Below are 15,251 nucleotides of genomic sequence, written 5' to 3'. Positions count from 1 at the left end.
ATGGCAACTAACACCAGTTGTCCTTTGGGCAGCGATAATCGATTCGGCCCTCGCATCGACTACAACTGTCGTCACTTTGATTTTACTCTTCTTTTCGAAGATGCCGTCTTTCATATCATTCCTTCCGCAGTATTTCTCCTGCTCATTCCATTTCGAGTATTTTCCATTGCGCGAACACCCGTGAAAGTAGCCACTTACAGACTCGCCTTGTGCAAATTGGTGGGTCTCGACATGCGGAATTCACTTCTACCATTTCAAAGATACTGACCCTCATGTAGGCTCTCTTGAGCATCTTGACTGTACTTCATCTCAGTTTCGTCACAATCAACACCAGTTCATCAGCCCTCCGCACGCCAGCTTCACTGGCAGCGGGAATTCTCAACTTCATCGCCGTTGTAACCGCTACTTTTCACTCATTCCTCGAAGATCAACGTTCCACTCGCCCATCCGACTTGCTCATACTCTACTTCTCAGCCTCTGCCATACTCTCACTTCCGCGCCTCAGAACGTTATGGCTCATCACCGGCACCGGAGCGTCCAGAGGTCTCTGGACTGCTATCTTCATTCTCACGAGCCTAGTCATTCCGTTGGAGTCCATCGGCAAGAAACGATTATTGCGAACAGAGTACCGAACTCTCACGAAAGAAGAAGAAACTGGCTTCTGGGGTCGCAGCTTCTTCACCTGGCTTATGCCTTTCTTTCGTCTCGGCTACTCGCGGGTCATTCACATCCGGGATATGCCGGAAGTCGACAAAGACTTAGCTGGAGATAGAGCAGGAGCAAGCCTCGAGGCCGCATGGTCGAAGCGCAAGGGGCAGAAGTTTCATGCTTTGATTCGCTCCAGCTTTTACGCCTATCGCGGAGCTCTCATCGCCGGCTTTATAACGCGTCTCTTCCTCTCTGCGTTCACGTTTTGCCAGCCGTTCCTCATCACGGCAACAGTGAGATACATGCAAACGCCCCAGACACCAGAATCTGAGAGATATGGACAAGCACTTGTCGGAGCATATGTACTTACATACCTTGGTCTAGCGGTCTCTCGAGCTGCATTTTCCCGCCACCAGTTCCGCTTCACAACGATGCTTCGAGCAGGGCTGATGTCTATGATATTCAGGCAGACCATCTCTCTCAAAGCAGATGACTTGAAAGATAGCGCTGCGGTCACTTTGATGGGCACAGATATCGAACGCATCGTCATCACGTTCAACAACCTTCATCAGATTTGGGCAGCGGTCCTGGAAGTCGGCATCGCAATATTCCTCCTGCAACGTCAAATAGCCTCGGCATCTGTAGTACCAGTCGTCATTTCTATCGGTAGGTTGTCCGAGAACTGCCCTCTGCTTCGCAACGCTGATGAAGATGCCACAAGTTTGCGCTTTTGGCGTCATTCCCGTCTCTAAGACCATCGGGAGGGCACAAACGGCCTGGATTGAACGTTTACAGAAGAGGGTGGCTGTCACGGCCTCAATGCTGGGAGATATGAAGGCTATCAAAATGCTGGGTCTCTCAAGCGTGTTGTCAACCACTATCACAGAGCTGCGGCGTCTTGAACTAAGAACGTCTGAGAAGTTTCGCAAATTAGTCCTCTCTCAGATCCTCGTTTGTAAGTTCCTTAGTGTGACTGGTCTGCTGCTTCGAAACTGACCTTTTCCCAGCAAACCTTCCTGTTGAATTTGCGCCATTCGCAACATTTGTCATCTACAGTATAATCGCAGTTATCACCAAAGATCAAACGCTGACGACAACGAATGCCTTCACTGCTTTATCTTTGATCGGCCTCTTGACAGAACCACTCTTGCTATTTTGCCAATTCGTGCCTAACATTGTACAAGGCGTGGCTTGCTTCAAGCGCATCGAGATGTTTTGTCTCAAAGAACAGGAGGGATCACTGCAGAAACAACCGACATCTCCATCGCGCTCTTCGGTCACCACATTGAACAGGACGAGTATCGAACTTGCAGACCATTCAGCCCACAATCCACCGGAAGGCTCGACAATCTTGTTCTGTAACGCAAAAATATCCTGGTCGCCTGATTCCGACGCAGTCTTTAAAAACCTTTCCTTGACGATTAAGGGAGGCATCACCATGGTCGTAGGCCCTGTTGGATGCGGAAAATCTTGCCTCATAGAAAGTATCCTTGGAGAGACATCATTCAGTGCTGGAACGAGAGAGTGCATGACCCACGGTATCGCCTACTGCGCGCAGACCCCGTGGATGATGAACGACACCGTGAGAAGGAACATCACTGGTGGCTTAGATCATGATCCGAAATGGTTCGACCAAGTTTTGTGGCTGTGCTCCTTGACTGACGATGTCAGGAATATGCCAGGAGGAGAGTTGTATAATATTGGTAGTAACGGTGTCGGCTTGAGCGGAGGGCAACGACAGCGTGTGGTGAGTCGGGAATCCCTTTCCCTAAAGGCAGGAGTGCGGCGATGTCTGACATTTTCGCAAGGCCCTTGCTCGCGCTGTCTACTCGAGACACCGAGTTGTAGTTCTCGATGACGTCTTCAGCGGCCTCGATTCCAAGAGTATCAGCCAAATTTCAAGCCGTCTCTTCAGCAAAGACGGTCACTTCCGCCGGAACGAGATCTCTGTGATTCTTGCGACTCATACCCGTAAGATTGCCCACAGGTAGAAGACAACAGTAACTTGATAGTTGCCAACTGACAGCGCCAAGGTGTACTACTTCGACATGCGGATGAGCTGATCGTCCTTGCCGATGGTGATGTCTTGAGCCAAGGTCCATCTGAGCAGGTTCTTGCTAGCTCATCTGACTTTATCACGATATCAAGACTAGAAGACGACGACAATCTTCGAAGTGGCGAAGATTCGGAGCAAGCTGACGAGGCAGCAAGACCCACGCAAATCCAAAGGACCTTGGATGCTGAGGAAGACAGGCTGCGCCAGAACGGCTCCTGGTCAGTTTACAAGTACTACTTCGAGCGAGCTGGTTGGGCAGTAGTTAGCTCGTTCGTCTTCGCCACTTTCACCGAGGCATTTTGCAGCGGGTTTACAAGTGAGCCCTCAGAGACTCATATTCGTTGTTCATGTCGCCCTAACCTACAGCTTAGATATCTGGTTTCAATGGTGGGTCGAAGCCAACGAGAAACGGCCAAATGACAACCTCGGCATGTATCTTGGGGTTTATGCTCTCTTATTTGCGATGGCATGCGTTGGGCTTTCTGTGGAATGCTGGTAAGACTTCGAACGGCCCTTATTTCTGAGATTCGGTGCCGCTGACGATACCGGGCAGGCTGCTTTTCATACGGATCATAAGTGCAACGGCTATGAGTCTACATGGTGATCTCCTGCATACGAGCTTGAGGTAGCGCGAGAACCTACATCTTGTTGCTGTCGTGTACGCTAACAACATCCCAGAGCACCTCTTAGCTTTTTCCAGTCCACTGACACAGGCTCAATCACCAACAGGTATGTTTCCCTCAACTTACAGTGAAGTCTCGAGCCTATAGCTAAGCATGGGTTGACCAACCCGTGATCTAGATTCAGCCAAGATCTCAACCTGGTTGACGTGACTCTTCCGTCGAATGCTATCAATTTCGCCTCGAGTAAGTCCTTCGTATCAAGTACACCTTCGGTCACCCTCTGGCTGCGCTGACCCTTTAAAGATGCTTGTGCTTGCATCGTCAAACTTATCATACTATGTGTTATGGGCAAGTACTTGGCGACATCTGTGCCTTTACTAGTGGGAGTGCTCTTCTTCGTTCAACGATACTATCTCCGTACCTCTCGCCAAGTCCGTCTTCTCGATATCGAAGCCAAGGCCCCAATATACGCCCACTTCCTCGAAACTCTCAAAGGCGTTGCTACTATTCGTGCCTACCAATGGCAAGGAAAATTTGAGGAGCAGGCGACAAAGCTCCTAGATATTTCACAGAAGCCCCACTACATGCTAGCCTGTATCCAACAATGGCTCGCCCTCGTTCTGGATCTTATTGTCGGGGCTCTGGCGCTCATAATTGTGAGCATGGCAACGTCCATCACCGACAAGTTTTCTCCCGGAGCAATTGGTGTTTCCATGGTCTTGGTTCTAGGATTCAACAACTCTCTTGCAACAACGATCAAGAACTGGACTGCTCTGGAGACTTCTATCGGCGCTGTGGCCAGGATAAGAGAGTTTGCCCAGACAACGCCTTCAGAGGAGCGAGAGCTGGGAAGCTCTGGTGTTCCTCCTGAAAGATGGCCAATGCAAGGTCGTATCACCTTTGAGAATGTCACTGCGAGATACACAAAAGACGGAGACGCAACTCTCAAGAACTTGACACTTTCAATCTCATCCGGTCAGAAGATTGCAGTCTGCGGGCCATCAGGCAGCGGAAAGACATCATTCGTTCTCTCGCTGCTTCAGATGATTGAAGTTACCGACGGGAAGATCTCCGTCGACGGCATCGATCTCGAAGGTCTGGAGAGAGCGGAAGTACGTTCACGAGTCAACGTCATACCTCAGGAGCCGTTCTTCATCCCGGGTAGCGTCAGGTTCAACTTGGATCCACACTCCCGCGAAAGTAGCGATACAATCAAGGCGGCGCTCGATAAAGTCGGCCTGTTAGGGAAGATCGGTATGGCAGGTGGCCTAGACAGCGAACTCCATGCCGATGGATTATCTGTAGGGGAAAGACAACTTCTAGCGTTGACGCGCGCCCTAATCGAGAAGAGCCAAATCTTGATTTTGGATGAAGCCACAAGCAGGTATGGAGTTTTCCCCAAAACTCAGACCACGCATCAACTAACACTGGTCTAGCGTCGACCAAGACACCGAAGATAAGATGCGGCGAATTATCGAGGAAGAGTTCTCGGAACAGACTGTAGTCTCTGTCATACACCGTCTTGGATTCATAGAGAAGTACGACCGGGTACTCCTCTTGAAACAGGGAGAGGTCGCGGAGTGGGATACCCCCAATGCTTTGCTAGCGACTGATTCCGAGTTCAAGAGGTTATTGACAGCTACGCAAACTTTGCATTGAGAAGCAGCGAATAAATAGGAATATCATAGAGAAAATAGGGAATCTTAGAAGTGCGTCCACGGGGGGAACATGTATTGAACTCGGGACTCCACTTATGTTTCCCCAAATCAGCGAATAACTTACGGTACTACCGAGACGGGCGGCAGGAAGGCAGCACCCGACTAATCCATGCCCTACCCGACGAGAGTCGGACAAGATTGTGGGTCAATATGGTGCGGGGTAGATCGATGCATGACAACGGTGCTTGGCCGGCCGACGAGGAGAAGGTTGATGTCACTATTCATGGACCAATTATGCATGGTAAGGGGCACTAAGAGCTATCAACTACCATTGATACACGAAAACCAAATTCACTCACGAACGAATCCAAGTCTTTAGTGGAACCACTCTGAACATGGCGCGGAAGATCAGGTTAGGAATTATCACGCCCTCTTCCAATACCAGCCTTGAACCTCTCACACAGGCCATCATCTCCGGGCTTCCTGATGTCACCGTCCACTTTTCTCGTTTTCGAGTTCTGAAGATCAGCCTAGATGAGGATGGGCTTGACCAGTTCCAGACCGATAACTTGATCTCAGCCGCTCAGCTTCTGGCCGATGCCGAGGTAGACATGATCGGTTGGAGTGGTACTTCGTCGGGTTGGCTGGGGTTCGAGGCCGATGAGAGGCTATGTGCGGACATAACTGTGGCAACAGGAATTCCCGCGACGACTTTTGTTCTAGCACTGAACAAGGTCTTGCAAGAGTTCGAAGTCAAGGATCTTGGTTTGGTCACTCCTTACACAGATGATGTTCAGGAAGCCATCATTCGGAACTATTCGCGTGTCGGAGTGAGTTGCCAGAAAGAACGACATCTTGGCCTTGCGGTGAACTCGTCTTTTGGCCGCGTCAACGAAACCACGTTAGATGGCCTGGTGGGTGCTGTGGTGGCCCAGAAGCCAGAGGCAGTGGCAATATTCTGCACGAATTTGAGAGCAGCTCAGAGATTAGCTTTCTAGGAGGATAAGCATGGGATCCTGATGCTTGATACCGTGATCACAGTTATTCGGGACATGTTGCGAGAATGCAAGGTCGATATGAAGCCACTGAGTAACTGGGGCAAGTTGTTTTCAAAGTAGTAAAAGGCTAGTGACCGTTGGTACATGCAGGTATATGTTACATAAAGTTGAGAAATATTCCTAAGGGGCTGTGAAAATGCCATGTCTTTCCGTCAAAAACATGCGCTTCATTTGAGATCCAATGGTGCCATCACAGTCCGAAAGGAAGGTTGATCGGGAGTCCTCCGCCAAACGGAATATTGACAGGAAGCCTGCCGCCGTTGTTGTTCCTGTCACCAAAGGGGAAACCTCTGCCGACAAAGGGAGTGTTATCGAAGTTAACCGTGTTCGGCCCACGTGAATCGGACGTCCATGACCAGGAGCGGCCTCCATCGCCACCAATATCGATGTTGACATGTACTCTTCTTCGCGTTCCGTCTTCATCTCTGTCATCATCTTGCTCGTTTCTTTGCTGATCCTGTGGTGAATTTTGGCGCCTCTGCTCTGGTTTTGAATTCTGACGCTGTCGGCTATTGTGTGATCTCTGAGGCTCTGGTCTCGGCTCGAATCGCCGTGGTACCTCTTCGTCAAAGGAGTTATTGCCTTCATCCTCCTCTGGTTGCTCATATCGGCGACGCTGCTGTTGCTGCTGTTGCCTCGGTTTTGGTGGAATTGGCGGCTCTCTGGGTGTTTTAATATCGCCGTACATCCCGTAGATGCTATCCTCCCAATTCTTGTTTGATTCGGGCTTCTTTTGTTCCCGGCGCGATGGGGGTGATCGAGAAAGCTTCGGAGGTTCTGTCGTCTCCTGGCTGTAGCGCGAGCTCTCATCAGTTCTGCCAGTACTGTATCTGGCGCTGCTCCGATCAAAGTTGTTGCTGTATGAGCTCGTATATGGTTGGCTCTGCTGAGAACCTGGCGGCGTTTGGCGGACAAGGGCATTGGACGGCGGAAATGGAGATTGTCCTGGGCGAGGATTACTAGAGTTGCCCATGCTCCCATTGGAGCCTGTTTTGTTGCTCATTCTTTTGCTCTTTTGCAATAAAACCAATTGTCAACCTTATTGATTGTAAGCAATAATATTGCATCACCCGTAGGCTCCGAATTTTGAAATCGAAAATCGTAAACCTAGACTACCGCATTTTATATCTTTCGCAGTTCCAAGCAAGGCCACAGTGGTCTGGTTGACAGTGGCGCCACAATCCTTCGACTCGAGATTCATGCGTTTCATGGTGTCTGATGGGGCAGGCGAGAACTTGCGTTCCCTTATGAATGGGTCGAGACCTTACGATGTTTGTGACTGGACGCGTTTGAGATTCTCCCTGATGATTCAGATCAGCGAAACATCAGACCATGACTTTTCCAATCTACCGTGGCCTTGCATCAAGAAACAGTACTAAATCAGTTCAGAATTTTTCGACCTTCGCATTGTTGGCGAACTGATTACCCCTGATGACCCGTTGTCATTGTTCGCTGTGAGGTGGTGGTTGGAACAAGGTTTGGTCCCTGGACCAGGGGTCATTCCCGTCCGATGCTTCCTGAGGTCCATCCCATCATCGACCCATTGTAAGGGCCACATCCTTGTGTATGTGCCAAAAACTGAGCGCTTCAACCTTCAATACCTTCTGATTTACAAAAGTGCCAGGTAATTTGATGGATATCACGTGTAATCGTCATGAACACTTCAGGTTCCAATCCTATTAGTGGAAAAGATTATATTGCCGGATAGAATGATTGAAACATAATGAATGACTGGCATAGCGCTCTTCCCCCCCCCCCCCTGGCCGTCTACAAGCCCCTTTTGGCAGCTGGCGACCAGCATCGGGATCGAACCCGAATGCATTTCCAACCGCGAACAGACACAGAGATAGCAATTGTCAAGACACCGTGCTGCAGAAGAGCTTTTCTGTGAACCCCAATGTGAGTGACGTCGCCAAAACCACGTTTGAGGTTCATCAGAGCTTGGGTGTCATTTATTTCCACCACATGACGAATGAGTTATCAAACTGGAACCTTTCACCGGGCTTGATGGCTAGGCTGTAGATCTCGTCCCAGCTAATTCTCCAGGGGGCGCGCTCCACCCCGGTAGAGACATCCTCAAATCCGGCGAAGACGAAGTTAGGGGCTTGGTAGTATCAGCTGACTGCGAGTCCGTTTTGGAAGCTAAGCACTAACCGTTGGGGAAGGCGGCATCGAACTGCAAGAAAAGTGTATGGATGTCGTTGAACCAAGCGGTCACAGCTACGTTGACTCCATTAATGATGAGGCCGGTGACGATTCTCTTGTAGTAGCCGTTGCCAGCCTTGAAGATGCCACTCTGGTGGTCATGAGGCCAGACTATGATGTGTTAGCGGTCTTTTCTTTGGCTGATAATGAGCGGACTGACATACCACGACGCTCGAGGGAGTTGTCGACATCATCAGAAGCTCTGGCTACGACAACTTTTTGATGTCAGCTTTGTATAGGCGCTGAAATCCCAAGACTTTCTTACCATCTGCGATGTTGACATCGCGAGTCTCGTGAGCCTGGAGGAAGCCGAGGTCAACGATGGTCCTGCCTACATCATTCATTAGATCTCAGTCATCGATTCTTGCAGGTGAAGCTCACTTTCAGGCTCCTTGTCGAGGTTCGCCTCGTTCACGTCAGGAACTGGAGTGGCTGAGGCAACAGCCAGCAGGAGAGCGATAGTAGCAGCGGCGAAACGCATGGTGAGCTAGATGAAGCGAGTGGAAGTTGATGAGATAATGTTCGAAAGTGAATGTGATGATGTGCTTTTGAATACATAGCTGTTCCGTGGCGAGCTGGAGCGTACCTTTTATACAGCATTCCAATAGAAGAGTGGTGTGGCAGCCAATGTGCCTGAAAACAGCTGCATCTTTGCAAATGCTCCGTCCAGAGCTGACGATTACTGAATTCGGGTATTGCCTTTCGACTCATCATTGAGGCAATAACTTTCATAAGCTTTTCCACAAAAGTGTAAAAGTTGCTAAGCTTTTGATCGGTCCGGGCACAATCAAAAGTTGCAAGCATCATGTTTGAGGCCTTGAGTATGCAGTAGTTGAAGTTGCGCGAGTCAGCAAAGTATGAGTTCGATATTGTCTTTGTGCTACGGGATTTCTAGCTTTTGCGGAGCGGACTCAACGGCCACTGCGGTTGCTTGCTAACTAAAAGTTCCGCACTAGTCCAACATTACACATCATTTAAGTTTCCTAGACAGGACACATAACTATGCGCATCCGTGTCTTAAGTCAGCCGCGAAAGCTCCAAATAAGTAATCAAAATTAAGTGTCCGGTTTAGTGATCTAAAATAGCAATGCCAAAGATAATCTCGGGTCTCCCGGCTGACTTCCTCTTCGTCGTTGCTTCCATTTCTTCCACTCCAGTGCTTGCTATTCTTCTGTACGAGGGACTCAAAAATTTGCGAAGACAAAAGTGCCCGTGACGTTCGCCTCACCTCTCAGAGGTTCAGAGTTCGTGTGGATACGAAGTCCTTTTGGCTAAATCGTATATTACGCTAGCACTCTTACGACACCACGCAACTGTAGCAATCAAATCCTACAGCAGTCAATAACGGGATTGTCTTCCACTGGTTCCTTGAGGCTGGTTTGACTCTATCGATTAACATGGCGGCAGCCGACATGTCTAGTAATTTCTCATCGATGTCCTTGCCGCGTCTAGTCTAGGGGATTTGTTGCGTATCTAAGATCTAGCTTTACTCACCCCTTAATCAAGCCTCAAACTATGCATACTTGGCCGTGCCATTTATTGCCCTTCAATGGCAATGACTTCGGTCTTTTCATAGCATCTGTGCTACTGAGCTACCTTAAGCAATCAGTCCTCTTATCCGGCTAGTAGCGACTAGATAGTTGGTGAGAAACAATATCCACACACTTTATGCTTTTCGTAGCCTGCACTTTGGTTAAGTCACTTGCCAATCACAACCTTTGTCAAGATGTGCCGACACCATGGTTTGAGCTGTGCTTGCGAACAAACCCATCTTAGCTTGAAATCAAACATATTAATCCAAGCGCACACGGCGACAAAAGTCCTCGTATACACAAAAGTCCTGACCGTTGTGCCCTTGTAGTTCGTTTTTCCAGCTGCCAGAAATTGCGATCCATGAAGAGGATATTTGATTACAACCCCGGCTATTCAATAGCCGTCGATGCTAATGCGAAGTACGTACGACCAACGAGAAGAAAGAAATACGGACGTCGGAATGATGCGGACTTTCTGAAGTAAGTATAATAAGACTGAAAGGCTGCCAATCATTTCTCACCACTTCAATTCATCTCATCATTCACATCAACACCCAAGTGTCTCTATACCACATTTGCATCATCCCAACCTCAGTTCCTAGTTCAAAATGAAGGTTGCCGCTGTTCTCGCCTTCGCTTTCCTGTAAGGCCGCACTCGCACTTACACTACTACAACTCAATAGCTCACACCGTCTTTAGTGCCCCCAATGCTGTTTCGGCTTGGATGTGCAACTGCCGCAACAGAGAGCAACCTAACATCAAAGTTGCCCTCAAGTTCTGCGGACCAGGCTTGGGTCACACCCGCTGCTGGAACCCGAAGACCAACGTCCAAGCGGTAGGATGCCTCAAGGTGATGCAAGCTTCGCGCAAGTACTAACATATATATAGTGTATCCTGAGCAGCCCCATCACTCAAGCTGATTGTGACGCAAAGTACGGCGGCAAGGGTGAATGGGTCGCTGAGTGTGAGCACTACACTGGCCCCTGCCCTCCCGGCATGACCCAGCAGTGATCCCTCTTTACTGCACCAAACATATGTTTCAGAACAGCATCAAATCCACTTTATGACTGGTAGAACATGCACCTCAATACATACAAAACTTGGATTTTCTGAATGGCTTGAATTCCTTAGGGTCTTTCTCAAAGTGAAAGATTCAATGTTTTTCCTAGCTAGTGGACGTAGCTGTTGCCTTATTTGACCTCCATGGGAATCTCGAATCACCCTTTCTAGCCTCTCTGGCAGTCTCATGTGCTACATAGTCTGACAAGGATATGCATCAAAGGGGCATCTTCAGCTAGCTTTTTACTGTGTGCAGACCAGGAGGCATGTCAGACGTTGGCGAAGCATTATTTGCGGGTTTGCATACGGTCTCAATGCACCACCATATTGGGAGTACCATACTAGGAGCTTAAGCCTCGGACGGGTCTCTGGTAGGGTTGAGAAAGACTGGCACAATACGGCTAAATGTCCCGCGATACCCCAAAGCTCTCTGGCTTCATCTCCCGCAACGATTACAAGACCAAGTCTTCGGGACGTCTTCTCTGGACCATGAAGACCCATTAAAGCAGTACACGCGCCCAAAAAACATTGAACGAAGGCTTTCTTCCGAGCTTTCTCTCAGTGATGAAAAGCAGTTGAGTATCTAGCAAGATTGTACGTAATCAGCCACAACGATATACTTGACCAGGGCAAAACTATCGCCGGCAAGGTGCTTCGGAGCGTTTAATGCGGCATTGATTTAGTGGTTTTGTCTTTGCCGGTAGCTCGGGCGGTTCTCGGTCTTTTTCAGAACGACGAAATTCGGAATCCCTCGGCTCGGTTCCACGGTAACTCAAAAGTAAAGATAACCAGCAACACCATACCTCTTTAAGTGTTCGACGGTCAAGGACTCAAGGTATTCTACCTACGTTATGAAAAGATGCAAGTGCCCCCAAATAGTTCAAGACGAAGAGGTCGCCGTGGTCTAGCTATTAGACATGCTCGCATAGTTACTTGCTGGGCGAACTCTTAAAGGGGCATTCTTCATTTCAATCCTACTTCTGTTTTGCTCCTAAGGGATAAAAGATTTACGGCTCGGTGTGGTGCCCATGAAACTCAAAATACCTACAGCTCCTCAGTGGAAGGTCCTCCCAAGCCACACAAGGTAAATGGGACGTGTGGAACGCGGTGGTCCCTGACGACCCTATGGAGTTGAAGCCAGGTCTGCAATAGAATCACGAGAACGCTTACCTTTGTCTGTCATAATTTCGCGGAACCCCCCCTATTGTGATACATTTCACTTTAGGTTCGCATTTGAAGAAGATGCTACCTGTTTGGGAGTTGTCTCAAACCAGAATGCTCTACAAAATTGTGGCGTCAGCCGCCCTCAGGCACCAAGACCTGAATCCAAAACTCCGAGGAACTTTGTTGAGCATACCTATCAAGGTAGTAAAATGCTCTCAAACCGTCACATATAAATAGCTTTTTCCCCATAATGAATTCTTTCGGAGATATTCCTCAAGCACACAACGACGAAACATCTCACATTCCACCGCACAACGCTTCGGCATTAGTCACATCCACATCAACAACCATACCATACCACAGCGGCGTCGATCCACAAGAAGATCTACTAGAAATTAGCAAAATGCGCGTCTCAATGAGTTGCTTGGCGACCGTCGCCTTGCTCTTCGCCACCATCAGCGCTACCCCAGTGCCCGAGGAGGAGGGCCGCCCATGGAGAGGTGGAATCAATGTAAGTAGACAACACACTTGCCAAACCTACAGTGTCTCAATGACAAACGGCTAATCTTCTTTTCTGCCCTACAGGATGTAAGACACCTTGCCTGAATTTGCTAATGAGTAAGCCGCCGATTGACTGACAAAAGATTAAGGCTGGATGCTTGGTCCCATGCCTCAGAAGACTTTTCACGGATTACGCAGCGTGCATGGCCGAATGTACCGGTCCTTGAGATCCTTGCAATGCGGCTAAGGAACGGAGAGATCTCTGGACTTCTTTACTTCGGTAGAAAGAGGTAATGAGTCCTTAGCAGGAAGGCATCGGCATGAGGAACATACAATACGACGAATGCTTCTCGTTCTGAAAGTGGGTGTAGCTTGTCAAGTTCTGTCCATCGACATGAGTTCAACAGTCGAGCGTTGGTTGGGGGATTGGGATCGAACTCTTCTATTACCAGTCTACCAGTCTCAGTACAAAGTTTTCGAGCAACGTTGCCTTCGTGGCTGCCACCCAGCTCGTAATGGTGTCCCCCTGGGTCTGTTCGATTGCCACCTTGGAAAGGGAGCTGTTCCAAGATATTTCTTAGCCACTTTATCCTTTCTAATCATTAAAAAGATACTAACACGTGTGACGGATCACTGACTCTTTAGTTACCTAGGAGCAGCCACTGGCCTGTCACTACAGCCAGGCTGACTTCATATGGCCTCATTCTACTAGCCACTCGGGCAGCGTTGGGGACGTGATATCGCCCTGAGCTATGTCTCAGAACCAGAACTCGTGAGTCTTGAAGTTCGGAGAGACGGGCTGGGCTTATATTGACTAAGAGGACGAGTCACCCTTCCTCCGCCCCGGTGTCGAATCTTGTCGTGAAACTCATACTCATTCACTTCTCGTACTTGCCCTAATGAAGCAATGTTCAGACGATATTCCTCCACTAAACTTCCCAGCTGCGATTCACCGTCACACCACAATTACGACAAAACTTTCTTCAACAAAACCGCTCTCAAAGTCCGGTCTCCAGTCCACATATCTCGAGAAGCAGACTAACCAAGTCCTTGCAAACCCTGCAATACTCGTCAGAATCAAGTCGACACTGACTCACAGCTATGCCCTTACCGCCACGTCACTTCTAGGATGTGCACAATCCACATCATCAAATGCCGCGATTGCGACGCAATCGAATCGACATGGCGTCAATACTGCCCCTCCGCCCCACACAAGCGCCTCTGTCACCGGGGGAAAACAAGTCTTATCACAACGTACCTCCTCCGAGGCCACTGTGACCTCTGTCTGACGAAGATGGGGACGTATGGTACACTCGCACCCGTCAAGACCACGTCAACAACGACCCACGAAATCATGAATCGCAAGAGTAGGTCCGGAGGTTCAAACACTCTTCGCGGCGCAGGGTTGGTCACCAGGTTTAGCATGAGATTGGAACGGATGGCATCTGAGACTAGAAGGTTCTGTTCAGGTCTAGAACACAGTTTGTCCAACAGGGCCAAGACTCGATGGCAGGCTGTGAAGTAGAAGATGAGCAGAGATCTAGAGCTTATCTCGCACAATCAAATACGTGGCTAGTGATATAGTTTACTCCGTCGCCACACATGTTTCTGACGTGGCCCTGGAGTTCCATGCGATGTGGTTCCGTGACATTGGTAATATCGTTACATTTCGGTCCCGGCCATCGGCCCGGACTCAGTGGGTTGGGGATAACCATTCGACATCATGTTGTAGAGAGATGCAGATGATACAAGAGATGTACAATATACAAAGAATGTAGGAGCGGCTTGGAATCGGGGTCTTGGTGTTGTCCCAGAATTCCAGGATTCCAAGATTTCACGCCTGGTACCGGCGAGGTGACTCCCCATAAACTCCGCCGTGAACCACTCAGCCTTCAGGTCTGAGTGGTGGCAAGTCATTAACGACGATTCCGCAGGAATTCAAAACTTTTCTGGACATAACTACTGCGTTCGTGAGAGTTCTAACATCCAATGGAACTAGATATACAAGGTTTGACCAACATCAGACGAAGACAGGCATAGTCTTCCATGTCCATTGTGCCGCCCAACATCGTTGGTTGACGTTGAAACAAACTCGGTGCCCCCCCCCCCCTTCGTGGGCCCCTCTTCCCCCTCTAATACGACAGGCATAGTTCAATATTACACACCAAGCGAAACTGAAGATTGCTCACAACCTTTTGTCCACACAGTCAGAGATGACTTCGTACGTGCATGTGAACGGATATGTTGTCCGTTTGGAAGGCATCACCGGACTTGCTCGCACTGTAAGACGTGGGAAACTCCGTACCCCACCCGGATCTACAACGAGTAGCTTCGAATCTTCGCGAACCTCGTCGAGAAGTCTAAAAGCAACGTTCAGATTCTTTGCACAACGCAACACACAAGACGAGAAAACTGTAGTGTGACACGAAGGCCCCAACACGACATTGAGAAAAGCAAGGAAAGACAAACTTAAAGAAACAGTGCATCACCAGGCAAGGGTGGGAATACCCTCAAGTTCCACCTGCATTAAGAAATCAGGTGTTTGTGCTGTGAAAGTTGAAACTGGCAAATAAATTGAACAGAGAGCCGAATAGAGCTGCAACGGGCTGACAGGGGCTGACAGTTGGCCTTCTACCAAGGCAGGGAATGATCACCGTTGACTGCTAGTCACACAGTAGTTAGACATGTCGATCCTGGGCTCGGGCACACGAGCTTGTGTAAATTATCCATGCATTGTGTGGCCAAAA

General features: G+C 49.1%; 4 protein-coding genes across 4 annotated transcripts; 2 read left to right on the top strand and 2 right to left on the bottom strand.

Moving 5' to 3' along the window:
• Positions 1-5,144, top strand: BDZ83DRAFT_779468 (ABC transporter; the record flags this gene model as incomplete). The annotated part of the gene is made up of 12 exons (XM_060515518.1): positions 1-129; positions 279-1,314; positions 1,370-1,603; positions 1,656-2,395; positions 2,457-2,619; positions 2,682-3,020; positions 3,076-3,199; positions 3,258-3,329; positions 3,383-3,433; positions 3,506-3,570; positions 3,631-4,711; positions 4,764-5,144. The coding sequence occupies 12 exons, from the start codon at positions 1-3 to the stop codon at positions 4,984-4,986; spliced, it is 4,257 nt and encodes a 1,418-aa protein (XP_060364301.1). The 3' UTR covers positions 4,987-5,144.
• A 236-nt stretch (positions 5,145-5,380) lies between these two features.
• On the top strand, positions 5,381-5,983 carry BDZ83DRAFT_652327 (Asp/Glu/hydantoin racemase; the record flags this gene model as incomplete). The annotated part of the gene is made up of 1 exon (XM_060510516.1): positions 5,381-5,983. One exon carries the CDS (start codon positions 5,381-5,383, stop codon positions 5,981-5,983), a length of 603 nt encoding a protein of 200 aa, XP_060364300.1.
• Positions 5,984-6,233: 250 nt separating this feature from the next.
• BDZ83DRAFT_720042 (uncharacterized protein) lies at positions 6,234-7,016 on the bottom strand (the record flags this gene model as incomplete). Its single annotated transcript, XM_060512239.1, has 1 exon — positions 6,234-7,016. One exon carries the CDS (start codon positions 7,014-7,016, stop codon positions 6,234-6,236), a length of 783 nt encoding a protein of 260 aa, XP_060364299.1.
• Positions 7,017-7,665: 649 nt separating this feature from the next.
• BDZ83DRAFT_623457 (uncharacterized protein) lies at positions 7,666-8,792 on the bottom strand. Its single transcript, XM_060508386.1, has 5 exons — positions 8,630-8,792; positions 8,514-8,579; positions 8,413-8,463; positions 8,198-8,359; positions 7,666-8,147 (listed from the first exon to the last, which is right to left on the bottom strand). The coding sequence occupies exons 1-5, from the start codon at positions 8,727-8,729 to the stop codon at positions 7,996-7,998; spliced, it is 531 nt and encodes a 176-aa protein (XP_060364298.1). The 5' UTR covers positions 8,730-8,792; the 3' UTR covers positions 7,666-7,995.
• Positions 8,793-15,251: the final 6,459 nt, after the last annotated feature.

Source organism: Colletotrichum acutatum (assembly GCF_030867785.1).
Source record: "Colletotrichum acutatum strain CBS 112980 chromosome Unknown BDZ83scaffold_54, whole genome shotgun sequence".
NCBI lineage: Eukaryota > Fungi > Ascomycota > Sordariomycetes > Glomerellales > Glomerellaceae > Colletotrichum > Colletotrichum acutatum.
The sequence above is the reverse complement of the archived record's forward strand: the minus strand, read 5'-3'. Positions and strand labels throughout refer to the sequence as shown.

What these genes read in the sequence shown, in the direction of transcription:
- BDZ83DRAFT_623457 (XM_060508386.1), bottom strand. Translation starts at nt 8,729, where the DNA reads ATGCGTTTCGCCGCTGCTACTATCGCTCTCCTGCTGGCTGTTGCCTCA. An exon ending in CGATGTCAACATCGCAGATG is followed by an intron (nt 8,464 to 8,513) that starts GTAAGAAAGTCT and finishes GACATCAAAAAG; the next exon opens with TTGTCGTAGCCAGAGCTTCT. An exon ending in CAACTCCCTCGAGCGTCGTG is followed by an intron (nt 8,360 to 8,412) that starts GTATGTCAGTCC and finishes AACACATCATAG; the next exon opens with TCTGGCCTCATGACCACCAG.